The sequence below is a fragment of the Aythya fuligula genome, chromosome 11 (assembly GCF_009819795.1).
Source record: "Aythya fuligula isolate bAytFul2 chromosome 11, bAytFul2.pri, whole genome shotgun sequence".
NCBI classification, from domain to species: domain Eukaryota; kingdom Metazoa; phylum Chordata; class Aves; order Anseriformes; family Anatidae; genus Aythya; species Aythya fuligula.
In genome coordinates this window covers 10475531-10490437 of record NC_045569.1, presented here as the reverse complement: position 1 = coordinate 10490437, position 14907 = coordinate 10475531, and the positions used below count along the sequence as shown (strand labels likewise).

The 14907-nt window shown below is 56.0% G+C and overlaps 2 protein-coding genes and 1 non-coding gene across 7 annotated transcripts in view; all 3 read right to left on the bottom strand.

The window, feature by feature from the left end:
• Window positions 1-1381: 1381 nt before the first annotated feature.
• On the bottom strand, window positions 1382-4165 carry RPS17 (ribosomal protein S17). The gene is made up of 5 exons (XM_032195285.1): window positions 4102-4165; window positions 3760-3911; window positions 3234-3339; window positions 1634-1699; window positions 1382-1507 (listed from the first exon to the last, which is right to left on the bottom strand). The coding sequence occupies exons 1-5, from the start codon at window positions 4102-4104 to the stop codon at window positions 1427-1429; spliced, it is 408 nt and encodes a 135-aa protein (XP_032051176.1). The 5' UTR covers window positions 4105-4165; the 3' UTR covers window positions 1382-1426.
• On the bottom strand, window positions 2549-2681 carry LOC116493753. Its single transcript, XR_004253790.1, has one exon. It is a non-coding gene; the product is annotated as a small nucleolar RNA SNORA71 (small nucleolar RNA).
• Window positions 4166-4482: 317 nt separating the features above from the next.
• Window positions 4483-14907, bottom strand: part of CPEB1 (cytoplasmic polyadenylation element binding protein 1) — a 34996-nt gene continuing 24571 nt past the window's right edge. For 3 of the 5 annotated variants that reach the window (XM_032195150.1, XM_032195147.1, XM_032195146.1), the window contains 9 exons: window positions 12284-12510; window positions 11089-11338; window positions 10721-10834; window positions 10342-10446; window positions 9271-9407; window positions 8201-8399; window positions 6730-6824; window positions 6444-6524; window positions 4483-5883 (listed from right to left, as the gene is read on the bottom strand). In XM_032195150.1, the coding sequence (XP_032051041.1) occupies window positions 5773-5883; window positions 6444-6524; window positions 6730-6824; window positions 8201-8399; window positions 9271-9407; window positions 10342-10446; window positions 10721-10834; window positions 11089-11338; window positions 12284-12510 (1319 nt within the window). In that variant the 3' untranslated portion in view covers window positions 4483-5772. Of the gene's footprint in view, window positions 5884-6443; window positions 6525-6729; window positions 6825-8200; window positions 8400-9270; window positions 9408-10341; window positions 10447-10720; window positions 10835-11088; window positions 11339-12283; window positions 12511-13435; window positions 13530-14907 lie in introns of those variants that run through there. The other 2 variants (XM_032195149.1, XM_032195151.1) reach the window with 2 other exon arrangements.

Here is a 14907-nt window from a genome sequence, read left to right as displayed (position 1 = left end):
GTAACAGGAGGCTGTTCTCATCAAAAGCTTAACAGAGTGCTGCCAAAATGCTGTCAGCCCAGTACGGCGACTCAATTCTGTTTAGCAACATCCCATGGTTAGATTCTCTGATGCCTTACTTACTTTTCTGCAGACTGATGGTTATTTTTACTGTCAGTCTGTGTTCTCACCGTGTTTTAGTTAAATAGTGAAGAGATTGGTGGTATTGAGCTGAGAATTCTGTGTTAAATCTCTGTGGTGTTTGAGGGGATTTGTAACTTGGCCCTTTGGTTCATCCTGACTACAGCTCAGCATGTTCAGTGTACATTTAAATGTTCAGTGTACATTTAAATGGCTACGTTTGTTGTAAACATTTTATTCCTACTTAAATTCCACAGAACACGTAAATATAGACGAATCTCTGAAAGACCAAACCCTTTGCCTTTTCATTTGTATGAAGTACTTAAGACAGTCATCCTGTGACTGCAAACGGCAGCCTTGGAAGAACACGCAGAGCAAAGGAAGTGGCTTCTCATCACAGCCATGCCTGTTGGACGCAGTGCCCCATCAGACTGTGGTCAGCACCGTCACGGTGGGCCTGGGACACCCAGTACAAACACGGAGCCTCGTGGGCTTGTGTGGGTTTTGAGCACAGGCCCTAAACGTTCCCTCAGCAGAACCCACCTCAGTCATGGGTCCGAGTGCTGCAGGTGGTTGTGCCAAGACCCCTTGCCTCAGCAGGGGTGCCCAGGGCACCGTGACCACAGGTTGTGGTGCTGGATGATGCCAACAGCCACGGCAGGGACTTGCAGGTCCTCTGCCTGTGCACAGAGGATGGGAGGAGCCTTGGGGGTGAAGGCCACAGCTCTGCCATGCTTGCTGCACCCTGGGGACATCGTTAGTGGTGGGGTTTCTTGCTGGGGGCTTTGGGGCCTGTCTCCACGGGGGAGCTTCCACCCCCAGTGCTCTGCTCAGCCCAGTTTGTTCCCCTCATAGAAATAAAATCCGGTTTCTCCCTCTTTCATTTAAGCACTAAAAAGTCACAAATGCGGTTATAAAAGGCAATTTTTATTCTGGCACAGCACGGCCCTGAGAGCTACCCACGCACAAGCAGCACAGCACAAAGCTGGGAGGCGCTGATGGCGAGGACACACCACGCTCGCCCTCTCCTGGCTGTGCGCCGCCATCCTGAGAGCAGCAAGCACGCATGCCTGCAGGAAAACCTGTAAAATAACAGCTCTGCACCTCACGCCCCAAGGAAAGACCCCCAAAAGGCGCTCACAAATGTGAAGGCGTCAAGTCCTCTTCACACAGTGAAGCCTCAGATGTGGCACCCCGAGAGAAACTGCCCTCCCCTCCTCACCCCTGCGCGCACAGGCTTCGAAAGACCAAGCAGTCCGAGTTGGTTTCCCACGTTTATTGGAAAAGTGACATAACAGCGACTGCCTCAGAGAGCTCCTCGGGGTGTTTTGAAGTTCATCCCCACCGTGGGCTGCGTGACCTGCAGGTTGGACAGGCTGCCGAAGTCCTGGAAAAGAGACCGGGGTCAGTCACCGCGCTGCCAGCCCTAACCCCGCCGAGGGAGGAGGCAAATCCCTCCCAGCGACACCAGGCAAATAAATCCCTCCCAGCGAGTACGGCTCAAGCTACTCACCAGAAGCTTCAGCATTTCCTTGGTGTCTGGGTCCACTTCGATGATCTCCTGATCAAGGGCAGAGACCTGGGGACAGAAGTGAGGCAGTGGTTGGGCAGTGCTGCGTGGCCCAGCAGGAAGCCCCAGGGGCCAAGTCCGCGCTGCCGCCGCGAAATCCCCACCCAGCACAGCCCAGCAGCATCCTCCTCGTGAGCCCTGCTGACCAGCACGGTGAGCAGCTCCAGTGCCCTCACCATGATGAGCCAGGAGGACCCCGACCAAAACACTGTGGAACCATCTCAGTTCCACTCTCCAAACCCCAAACCTTGGCCTCTGTGTGCCCCCTTCCACAGAAGGCTACGTTACACCGGTACCTTGCTAAGAAACAATGAGTAACCCACGTCCAGCTCACACAGCTACAGCACCAATGCTCCTTCGCTGCTCAGGAAGAGCTGAGCTTCAGGGTGACTTCTGCCACCAGCACCACCCCACCCGGCCTTTGAAAGGCAGCTGGTGTAAAACACCCCCGCTGTTTCCTCCAGAGCTCTGCTATCTGCAGGGAACTGCAGGAGGCAGCTCTGCAGGTCAGCACAGCTCTGGTCACACCTGGAATTTGGGGGACGTGAGAGCACACGGGGCTGCTGGTATTTCCTGAGTCATTTCTGGATGCCAGGAGCAAGGAGTCACACCGAGCTGTGGCACCGGGCTCGTCACCCCACCTTGGGCTACAGAACTACCTGTTCTTCCCCGATACAGACTTCAAACATCAATAAAATAAATCTTCCACATAATCAAACCCTGCACCAAACCCCAGCACCGATTTCAGAGGGCTGAAGAGCAGAGATAATGGTCAGACCAACCACTTATACAGCACGGACGGTAACAGCACTACAAGCAGCTGAGTAAGGAGATCCAGAAGAGCAGTGAGGAGCGGCTTGTCCGAATGCTACAGGGTTTGGGAGGGACAGGAGCAGACCCACCAAACACGGGAAATGCTTTCAGAATTCCTCTCCCTGCACTATCAATGACCAGGCCACGCACCAGACCTTGATCACTTTCGAATGCAGGTTCAGGAAAAGGGATCGGGGCGGGCACTTTGGTGCGAGGACCACCAGAGCTACGAGCAGGCAACGCGCCGCCCGCACGGAGGTCAGGGTCCCGGTGGTGCCCCTCCACCAACTGGGATTTTACCGACCACCTCTGGGATTTTACCAATTGCCTCTCTTTAGCGACATCTACTGCACAGCCAGCTTTAGGCCGCTCTGAACCATTTTTCTGTGTCATGTTGTTTCTTTCCTCATTCAAAGCGAGGAAAATGGAGGATGGGTACCACCTTATAACAAGCATCAGAGCTGAAACACAGGAAGTCAGATGCTCTTCCCATCCCACGCCACGGAGTTTTTGAGGAAAAGCCCTCAGACAGGAGGCCAGAATCTGCTTCAGCTCTCCTCCTTTGATCCAAGCCCCCCTCAGTTCCTCCTCAACGATGTTTAAAGACGTTTGGGGCCAGTAACAGGAAAACTGCATCTGGGTGCTCTTCAGCACCCCTGCGACAGAAGACACCCCAAGCAGGATGGGCAGGCCCCACAGTCTCTGTGTGGGAAGACGGCCGCGAGCTCACCTCTGGGACGTAGTTGTCCCTCCTCTCCCTCTCCTCCTCCTGGAGTTTGATGGAGATGCCTCTGACGGGGCCCCTCTGGATCCGCTTCATCAGGTGGGTGACATACCTGCGGGACATGGGGCTGTCAGGGGGACACCGCGGGGGCCTCGGCACCTCCAAGAGCACCGGGCGTGGGGGAAATGAGGGAAAACGTGTAGGAAAAAGGGGAAAGCATGCAGGAAAACGGGAAACCGTGTAGCAGAAGGGGAAAATATACAGGGAAAAGGTGTAGGAAAAAGGGGATATAGCATATAGAAAAAAGGGGAAAACGTATAGGAAAAGGGAAAACACGTAGGAAAATAAGAAAAGCATATAGGAAAAATGGAAAGCATGCACAAAAAAAGGAAAACACCCAGGAAAAAGGGGAAAACGTGCAGGAAAATGGGAAACGCATAGGAAAAAAAGGAAAGCTTATAGGAAGAAGGGAAAAACGCGTAGGAAAAGGGAAAACGCGCCGGATAAGGGAAAACGCGCCGGGCAGCCTCACCCCGCGATCTTGTTGCGCAGCTTCTTGCTGGGGATGATGGCGATCTCCTCGCACACCCGCTTGTTGGTGTGGAAGTCGTTGCCCAGCCGCGTGTAGTACTTCTCGATGATGACCCGCGCCGCCTTCTTCACCGTCTTCGTCCTAACGCGTCCCTAAGGGGGGGGAGGCACCGCTCGCTGCCGCCGCAGGCCCCGCTCCCCCCACCCACCCCCCGCCCGCTCCCCCCGGGGGTCCCGCGGCTTCCACCCCGCTCCCCGCAGCTCCCCGGGGCCGGCCGAGGGCAGCGGGGCCGCGGATGGGAGAGGATGGGGGCGGATGGCGGCGGATGGGGCCGGCACTCACCATGTCGGCGGCGGCCGCGCAGAGAGAGAGAGGGCGCAGGGGAGGGCGGGAGGCGGCAGGGGACGCCGGGAGCGGGCGGCGCCCACAGCGCCCCCTGGCGGCCTGGAGGAGCTGGGCGGAGAGGGAGTGGGCGGGGCTTAAGTAAAAGGAGGCGTGGTTTGGAGGTGTGGCCACGCCCACAAGGCTCCCCCGGGTCCCCACGCCCGCCCAGCGCCTCCCCTGTGCCCCCTCTCACCTCGCCGACCCCACTCTTCACCCCAAAACACTTCCTTGCCCCTGGTCACAGCCCTGCTGTGTCCCCCCCCAAAGCCCTCAGGTGACAGCACACCCACCCCCAAGATGCACACAAGCAGCAGAGAGGAAGCGCACAAGATTCATTATTTTTTTTTGCTGCAACGTGTTTATTATGTGCCAAAAACTACACCACAGCTTACTCCACGCATCTGTAGGAGAGTGCAGTCTTGCCTGCATATACTACAATGAGGTAGAGACTTCACACACAGCTTCACGAAAACCCACAAAGAGCAGCTGGGATATGCAACAATGCAACATCAGCTCAGCAGGAAAGAGGGAGAAATTATGACACTGGTTCTTTGGCACACAGCTTCCGATAGAGGGGAAAGTAAAAAAAAAAATAACTATAAAGTTCTCAAATCCCAGCAGCATTTCAGTCGACTGCACCATTACTTCATACATTTCTTAAACAAAAGGAAAAGTACTTGTCCCCTCTAAGAGAAAGGGCTCCTATGAACCTTCATCTGTCCACCGAAACGCAGCCCTTTTTTAGCTAGTTACAAAAGAAAAGTAAGTCCTGTGACTTTGTGATTAAAAACCTCTATCAACCCCCCTTAAGTGCAACTTAAAAAAGTGCAACAAACTATTTAAAACTATATACAGCAGCTCAGAGATCGTTTATCCGGTCCAGTTTCAAATCCAAAAATCCTGTCCTGTTCTGTTGCAAACACCTCGATTTACAACTTTCCACCAGCAGCCCCCAGACACAAATTGCAATAATGTTAAAAGCTGCCAGGAAAGAAAAATCTCTCGTTTCAAACGACTTAAAAACTGTTTAAGAGTGTAAAAAGGAACTGGTAAAAACCCTCGAGCGTAAAATATGAAATATGATTTGGTTTAAATGAAGAGCAAAGTCTCCTTGTTGTTACAGTAAAAAACGCCAGCTGAACATTCAGTTTATGCCGTTCAGATGGGGGTTAAATGAATGGAAAGGCACTGTATGGCAACTGCAAAAAAATGGAGCCAATGAGACCTGCATTATTACCATCAGTATTGCAAGGAATGTAAAAAAGCGCCTTTAATAAATAAAAAACCTAGGTGAAGGCATCTGCATAAACACCTTCTCAACACGCGGCCCTTTTTGCTTCTCGTCAGCAAACTAGGAACCAAAGTCTGGGAACTGCAGAATCACTTGAGGGGTGCTCCCCCCCTCAAAAACCCCAAACAAAACCCGACAAAATTCACTGTGCATTAGTGCAGAAACAAAAAGACCAGCAAGTGCAAACGTGAATGTAAGATTTCCCCATTAGTCCTCAGGAAGCGCGTTCCCAGCCTGGGTCTGGCACCAGCAGGCACGCTCGTGCGCTCTCCACTTGGCAGGTTAACAAAAGGACTTTCTCCTGCGCCCGCGGCGGCCCCCGAGCCCCGGCAGCCGCTTTAGCTGGAGTCTCTGTTCTTCTGGTTGCGCATCAGCGGGCGGTGGTGACGCAGGACCTCCATGGAGTGCTGCCAGTGCCAGCAGGAGCGACAGAAGTACTTGAAGCAGATCTGCGGGGAGAGCAGAGGGCAACGCCGCCGGTCAGGATGGGTGGACACAGCACACGGCAGCCCGCGGGCTGGCAGCCCCCTCCCTGGTCTCACTGCCCACAGCAATGCAGCAGCTCCGAGGGCTGCTTGAGCAGAGGGAGGGAATTCCAGCAATGCTGCCAGAGGGCCCTGCCAGCGCTTGCTGCTCTCCCACTCTCATCTCCTCCCGGTGAGGTGGAGCAGAGCATGCTGCTGCTGCTCTGTCTCCCATTGAGACTCCAACAGGGAGCTGCTGGACTCCAGCCCAGCTCCTTCAGCAGTGAGCAGAGGTCAGCCAGCGTCCTCTACATTTTGAGCAGCCTCAGGACAGCAGTGGAACGCTGCCTCCGCCCCGGTGAGCAGCAGGAGGGCTCTGCCACCTCCAGAGCTCTTGCTTCAACACCTCATCCTCCCCAGCAGGGGAGCCTGGACAACAGGGAACCCCAAACACCACAGCCACGAGGAGTGGAGCCTGCTCCTCCCTGAGGAAGTCCCTGCACGGGGCTGCCAGGAGCAGGAATGGCACCAGGGGAAAGCATTACCTGGTCTCTGCAGAAGAAAGGGCCAGGCTGAGCACTGCAGACTTGGCACATGGAGTCCTCCAGGTATGGGTCAATCTGAACCTGCACAAGAAACCAGGCAATTGGCATAAAACAGTGGTTCTGGGCAGCCCCAGCAGGGCCATGCCATGCAGGTCACCAGCACCCCCTCACAGGGACACAGGGCAGGCTGTGCTGGTCAGGGTGCTCCCAGCAGCATTGCCCATCACACACACACAAAAGCCCAACTCCCTGGGCTGCCCCAAAGCCCCTCCCACCAGCTCCTCACCTTTTTAGTAAACTTGGTAGTTTTGATTTCCACAAAGGCAGCGGTCACCGCCTTCAGGTAACTGCGCTGGTTGTTAAAGGTGACACGGCCAGACCCTAAAAGAAGACAGACCACAAGCATTACACCAAGCCTGCACCCCAAGGCAGGAGCCTGGGGAGATGAGGAGCCCCACACACCACCCGCCTCCTCCACCAGGCAGGCACAGCAGGCAGCTGAGAGCAGAAAGGGTTTTCCACACCTGCATCAGCTCTGGGACCAGGACAGGAGGAGCAGGAGCAGCAAGCTCCATGCCTGCACCTGAAATAAGCCAGTGCCGAGACAGCTCAGCAGCTTTTATTTTAAGCCTCCCACTCATCCCAGAGTCTTGCTTTTTTGCATCTTCACTGCCAGTCAGCAGTGCTCCTGCACCACTCATTTCCAGCAGAGTTTTCTTATGCTACAGAAAACCCTATCTGTGCTCACCTACGAGTTTCCTTTCTTGGAGTAATAAGAGCTTTGGCTGTTACACGACGCTCCTGCGTGCTGGCAGCTAGAGCTGAAGGCAGCAGGGATGGGCACAGCAGAGAGCACCACCCAGAGCACATTTACTTTGTCCCCTCAGCACCCAGCCAGCGTCACAGGACAGAGGCTGGGAGACCTGGATCTGTTCTGGGGCACAGAGATCACATCTGGGGACCCTTCCTCTCTACAAGGGTCACTTCCAGCTCTGTGGGGTCTCTTGGGACTGTCTCCAAAAGCCATTCAGCAGTGCCATGAACACACCCCAAACCCAGGCCCCGGGCACCCAGCTTTGACCAGAAAAGCTGGGAAGCTGTCCATGGACAGCGATGAGCAGCAGGCAGCTCAGCACTAGCCAACTGAAGTTGTTCTTGCCTGGTGACAACCAAGAGACTCACAGTCCCTTCCAAAACACAGGGCTCACTGCAGCCTTCCCATAGCTTGAGTCTGGAAAACTGCTCCTGATGGTTTGTTGCAGTGTTTTTCCACACAGACTAGCATCTTCAGTGCTGAGGTCAGCAGCCAGCAGGCTTGAGTCTGCCCCAACACCGTAACAGCCACAGCTGTCCCTGCTCTGGGGAGGGAAGAGCTCAAGCAGCATCTAAGGATCATTAGCAGCCGACTGTCTGTGCACAGCACTGAACCAAGGCAAAAAACCCTTCAGCAACACTTGAAGAGGCATTAAAAGCCTTGAGCTGCTGCGGAATAATCTGGGAACTGGAAGGTGCCAGGCACATCATCTCTGCCAGCACCCCCAAGGCTTGTTTCGCATCCCCGCAGCCAGGAGGTGAGGAACACTGCTGGTGGAAGAAGCTGGCTGGACATCTGCTCCCAGAGAGGTGGAGGCAGATGGCTGTCTGTCCTGCTGGCTGCTTGTCCTGCAGAGCTCAGCGCCCTGGGAAGGGACCAGCAATGGGCACAGCTGCAGCCTGCGCATCTCCTCAGAGCGCTCCCTGGCAGGAGCGGCACTCACCGATCGGGTACTTGTGCTTGTCCGTGTCGATGCCAGCGTAGACGACCCCTCCGAACAGGTCATACATGACGGCTGCCAGGGCTTCTGCATTCAGCATCCCATGCAGAGCCCCCACGAATACAGTCTTGCTGGGATCCAGCCGCTGCGACGGGCTGCGCACAAAGTTGCTGTCTGCCAGCACCCACGGGATCACCTGCACCTGGAAGCAAACACAAGCAGGTCAGCAGGCCAAGGGCCTGTGATCCCAGCACTGGGCTGATCCCGCACCCTCAGAGGGCAGGAACCCACCCAGGCCCTCAAGACTTCACCCCCGATCTGCAAATGCCCCTTCAGTTATTGCTGTTTAGGGTCCACATCCAGGGCGTGAGCTCTGGAGCTCCAGACACCTCAGTAGAGCTGGGGCCTGCCAAGGGAACACAAACGCTCCATGCTGCTCTGTTTCAGCCAAACTGGAATCTGAAACACCAGTCCGCTGGGGCTGGCAGCCAGGAAACAATCCAGGCATGACCAATTTTACCTACTGCCTGCACCTATGTTTACAGCCGAGTCAGATGCCTCCCTGCACAGAAGCCTATTGTTGGAAGGGATCGATGAAACAACCCACCCACTGCCAATTTCAACAGGAGCTTCCATCTGCTAGACAGCTGATATAGGGCTCTGAAGAGGAGAAACTTCTGCCAGAGCTAAATCACCAGGCACAAAAGTGCTGCCAATAGCCAGACACCAGGAGAGCTGTCTGGAGTGCAATTAGTTTGCGCCTGTCTAGATAAGGCCTGAATCTCAATTCTTTAACTCTACAGACTTGTGCAGCTGCACCTGATCTACAGCTAAGGCCCCACTCACTGGTGTGCCAGTCCAAGCCCTTGGCTGCCGCAGCGCCTCCAGCACACCGGTCAGCCAGCCAGGGTTGTGCTGGGCAGCAGCTGCAGCTTCAGCTGCAGATCCAAGATATCTGCCTGCAGCATGCACAGGAGCCATCCATTCCACGAGCAGGCGAGGTCTAATAGAGAACCAGAGGGATGGAAGTGTCTCCGCAAACAAAGGGATGCAGAACTGATGGGCCTGCTCACCTCTTTGCAGCGCATCCTGCGGCTGGACATCTTGAAGTAGTATTCACTGAGCCCATCAGGACTCAGCAGGTCCTGGGAGCATGCCTGGAGCAGAGAACGCACAGATTTCTCTGACTCGAACACCAGGTAAACGTATCCTTTAGAGATGAAGGGAGAGGAACAACTGTTAGAGCTGCTGTTAGGCCATTCCAGCTTCCAAACACCTTCAAAAACACTCTGATAGCACCCAAAGTATCTGCACTGCATCTCTTGCAGGCCCCAACCCTTCCTCTTGGGAGGCAGCATTACTCCTGCTCAAGCACCACACACAGGATCCACTGCTGATGCACGGAGCTGGGGAAGAGCCCCCTGCAGCACGGGGCTGCTCCTCTCCATCAGAAGTCACGGCGCTCAGGGACATCTGGGCCACTGCCTCCTGCAGCCACCTCTAGACACATCAAATGGCCACAACCAGCCCAGAAACGGGCTGCAGGAGATCGGGCTCAGCTTCACACTTCGGACGTCTCAGGAGCATCAACACAGATCTGTACACCACCGTCAGTGCCAACACGGTGCCTCGCATTGCTCTGGTGGCTGAGCAAGGCCAGTATGCACTGCCAAGGCTACAAACCAGGCACCACATTTGTTATGCGGTAACTCGTTCCTGCTTACACATCAGCCCAACTATTTCAGACAGGAGTAAGCCACGGGGCTGTTCAACTCAGTGGTGCCCGCAGCTTGCTGCAAACACACGTTTGTATTCACTGTGGTTGCTTTACACCAAGGGCACATGTACCTTGGGTGCCTGCAGCAGCAGAGGAGGCTGGCAGCCACCACCAGAGCAGGACAGCCCCGCACTGGGCTCTGGAAGCGCCAAATGGGGGTTTTGCACCCCCACGCTTCCACCCAGCCCTGCTAGGGACAGGTTAGAGGTGACAGTGCTCCGCAACCCTGGTGCTGACCCCAGTGCGAGCAGGACATTTACCCTAGGGTGCTCTGTACCATCCAGTCACCAGCATGCAGCCGTACCATCCCAGCATCCGTGCTGTAACATAGCATGGGAAAAAAGTAACCCTACCGTGTCGCTATTACCTTTAGGCATATTACCTTTGGGAGGGCAGCGTGGGTGTTTGCCATCCTTACCAGGCCACTCCACACTCAGTGAGCCAAACGCACGGAAGGTGTTGATCAGTCCAGCTACACACGGAAGGAGAGAAGTCAGTGCCCCCTCAGATGGCTTCCCCCTGCAGCCACCTCCTCACTTGGCTCTCCTGAAGGCCTGAGCAAGCTGTACACACACTGTGCCACCACATGCTGGCAACTCCAGTGGGAGTTGTGGCTCTTTTCACAGAGCTTCAGCTCGTTCCCTACCCCCAAGCTGCAGGGGAGCTGGCAGCAGCACCCCAGGGAGGATGGGAGCCCACCAGATACCAAAACCCAAGGCCTGCGTGCATGGCCGTGGGCTGCTCACCTTCCGTAATGTCCCAGGGGACTCCACCTAGGAACACTTTGCAGGAGTAGACAGGGTTCTTGTAGTTTCGGGGAGGCAGCTGCCCGCTCCAGGTGCAAGTTGCTTCATTCACAGCTTGGACAAACAGGCAGCACTCAGAAGAGGACCGTAAGGACCATATCCCCCCGTTACCCATTCAGCAGAGCTGCAGCAGCAGTGAGAGGCAGCTGCCCAAACGGCCTCTGCCTGTTTGTCCACCAGCTCACGGACCCAGAAGCAGGCCTACATGGAAGCTCTGAGCTGCTGCAAGCTCAGGCCAGGCCACCCGGTCCCCTCCCAGAAGCCACCACCAGGCACTGAAGCCTGCTGAGACCCAGCACCCGACTTACCTGCTGCTTGCCTGTGCAGCCTGGCTTCTCTTTCAATACTGAAGGGGTCTTCTGGAGAGTCCAGGAGATCCCAGGAAGGCCACGCAGAAGCTCCAGGCCATCTTTTTGATGCACTGGCTGGGGAGGAAGTTACTGCAGCCAAGGCCGCTTGATCTTGTTCCAGCCGTGACCCCACTCCCATCTTGAGGGGGTCTCTTGACACCCCACTGAGGGGCAGGAAGGGCAGAGGCGGGGAGATGCGAAGGCTTGACTGAAAGAGAAACTCCACATTAAAGCCCAGCTTCCTAGCAGGAGGATGCAGCGCTTGAGGTCATGCGCCACACCAGGAGGGGAGGCTCTGGGGATGCTCCTGGCTCTGACTGAGGTCCGGCGAAGGCAGGAAAGCCACTGCCTCACCTCACTGGGGAAGAGGTGACCTTCCCAGAGGAGAGCTGTGCTGCCTGCCACTGGAGATCCCAGTCCCCACCCCACACAGGAGTTAAGGAAGCAGCAGTGCCAGAGCAGAGCCAGGCACAGCTGAGGCCCTGGCTTTATGCTCTGATCCTGAGGAGGAGCAGCCCACAGCGTGTGCAGGAGCACAGGGCACCCTGCTGGCACCCGGAGCTGCTGCTCACGCTGCAACGTGGGCAGACCCAGCTGCACAGACTGGGTCACCGAGACAGGCGCTCGCCTCGCTCGCCGGCTTCCAAATTTAGCTGTGCTTTAGGGAGCACAAGCAGGCTAGACCCAGTTTGCTGTGGAAGAAACAGGCCTGTGCTGGAGGAGCACAAAGGGGAAGGGCAATGAAAGGCAGAGACAGGAGCTCTCGAGAAGCCCAGGCTAGAGTCAGCTGCGCTACTAAACCACCTTGCTGGTGGAAGCAGGACACACACCCTGCCACACGCCAGCTCAAGCACTCAGACCCTCTGGGAGATGCTTTAACCCATTAGGGCTGCAGGCACAGAGCAGCAAAACATTTAGAAGAAAAATAAGGATTCTGCTAGGCTTTTCTGAGGGAGGACTGCACAAGCAGCCCTTCTTCCAAACCCTGGGCTGCAGGAGAGCTGCATCAGTGCACGCACGGCAGCTCCCTCAGCATTCCCTTCCCAAGCAGGCAGGCCACAGCCCCACGCATCTCCCACGCTCTCCAGAAATGCAGTGAGACACCACAACCAGAGCCCAGGCTGCAGGGAGCAGGCGCAGGCCCCTGACTTACGATCAAGTCCGAGAGGTGGTCGGAGCCCGAGCTGAACCCGCTGGTGTCCGAGTCGGAGGGGCTGCTGGAGCGCGAGTCCAGGAGGGAGCGGGAATCCAGGCGGGAGTTCCTCAGCGCCGGAGTGGAAAACTTTTCTGACAGGTCTGAGCCGATGGGGTCTAGCGGCAGGAAACCCAGCGGGGGCTTCCCCAGGACGTTCCCCAGAGGGTTACTCAGCATGCTGAGAACTGCAGAGAAATGCAGCCCATCAGTGCTGCAGCACAACGCCTCCTTCCTCCCTGAGCAGGGCCCAGGAGATGCCGGGTGCCATCACCCTGCGTGCGGGCGGGGAGGGAGGTGGCAGGCTGGGAAGAGCGAGGCCTGACCCACCCACGTGGGATCCCACGGGGGCACGGCTCCAGCCAGCTCTGGACAAGAGGAACAAGTCTCAGCAAGCTGAACATGTCCCCAAATCAAATGACAAGAGCAAAGCATTCAGAAACGGTTTTAATTATTCAGAGGCTGCGAGACAAGGCAGCCTGCCCTGAAGCTTTCAGTTTTCAGCAAAGCAAGTTCAGGATACACACGATATCCTCAGCCTCACAAGGTTTTAACTCAGGTTTTCAGGAGAGGAGAGTCTAAAACGCTGCCCAAACCAGACATTAAAAGAAGTGCTATCACACTGAGGCGCACTACAGCTACTGGACACTGGTGTTACCCCAGTGCCAGAGCTGCCGAGGGTACACGCAGCACTGGGATGTACCTGCCCCAAGCCCCACGCCTGCTGGGAGCTGGCACCTCTAACCTCACACTGCAGCGAGGAGCCTCAAAACAGCAACAGAAAACCCAGCCAGGCACAGGCAGGTCTGAGGCACCTGAGGCAGAGCCGGTCCGCAGGAGCTCTCAGCTCCATCCACAGCACCTCCCTGCATTTGTGGAGCTTTATCCCCAAGAATTTCCCCAGCAAGAGCACAGACCTCTTCCTTCCCCCATTTCAGCCGTGGCACAGGACTGAACTCAGCACTGTGCTAAAAGGAGACTTGGAAAGAGACCATCTGCAGGGTAAGGTCACGGGGAGCTTTTCAAATATCTGCTCAGCTCTCCCCAACACACAGATGAACCAGCAAAAGCCAGACCGACCCCACAGCCACAGAAAGCCTCGGCAGTACTTACTGTCGGCAGAGCTCAAGCGGAGCAGCCCCGCGAGCAGCAGGAAGCCGAGGGAAAGCTATTGCAGACGGCTGAAGCTGGGGAGGAGACTGCTCCCTCCTCGTCGCAGCACAGAGCAGGGCAGAGCAGAGCATCTCCCAGCCCAGGCGAGCTGCGCTACGCTGGTTCGCCGACTTCTCTGAAGCCACGTGATGTGTTTAAAAATACAGCCAGCGTATTGTTCAAGGGAGACAGCTGAATTTGTTAAACAGGCTCAAAAATCTGATTAGTCACTAAACAGTACAAGAGTCAAAGCAAAGCAGCTGATCCCACGGCCCAAGCCTCACAGCTGACAAATGCTCCAACACTGACACCCTCCTCCACCGAGCTCTGTGGGTTCATAGTACTGGTCAGCAAGCAGCCCCGCGGTGACCCCGTGTACGGTGGGCACTCCCGGAGTGCTACAGCAAACATCGTGCTGACAGCTAGCAGCCAACGCAGTCCTGTGCCTCCTCTCCTGGCTACAGCACTGCTTTCAGAGGTTTGGGACCAGAGCCCCAAACAGGTCGCACCAGCAAGGGGTCAGGGACACATCAGCAGTCCCCCGAGGTGTTATGGGGTTATCGGTAGTGTCACCTTCATCCCCGCCACCGTGCTGGCTTGCTACGGCTGCAGCTTATACATTTGCTCCCAGGATTGCTGGGATGTCACTGCAGCTAGAAATAGAAAAACAATGAGGCCGAAAGCAGCGTCTGCAAGAAGCAGGATTGCTGGCCTTAAAGGGATCGAGTGCTCAGGTGTCTGAAGAGCATGGGGCACCCGAGTTCCAGCACCGACCACCGCAGTGGCTACAACCGACCCACCCCTGACCTCCGGCCAGGAAGCGCTGGCATCCTGCAGTTAATGCAGATGGACTCCAGCCACCCCAGCAGCTTTCTAACAGATCCCACTGGCAGCACTCAGCCACGGGCTGTGCTGAGCTTTGTGGGAGACCCCCATGCCCCTGTGAGTCCGAGGGCTTATCTCAGCACCTACAGCTGCTCACAGGGAGGAAGAGCTGCCAGCCAGGCTCGGCATTTGCTCCTTCATGCTCACTGAGCGATCAGGTTGCATCCCCTGAAGCCAGCCCTTGCAGGTAGCCTAGGAAACATCCGCACTGGAGACCAGATCTTGTTTCTCGCTGCACCCCTCCACCAACCTGGAGCACTCACACAGCTCCCTGCTGGCAGGGTCACCTGCTGAGCTCCCTCCTCGGGGAAAGACCCACCAGAAAAGGCCACCCACCCCAACAGAACCTCAAGTCATTTGGACCACTCAAGACATCCAGGGATGTTGCCTTATCTCCCCTCCCAAACAGGGAGCCTGCAGGAGAGGAGACTTTAACTATCTTTAGTGCATAAGCAAGATGCATCAGCAATCTCCAGTGTCAGGAGCATCCCTGGAGATCCTGAAGTGGAACAGCAGACACCAGACCACTTTTTTCTTAGTCTAAGTAG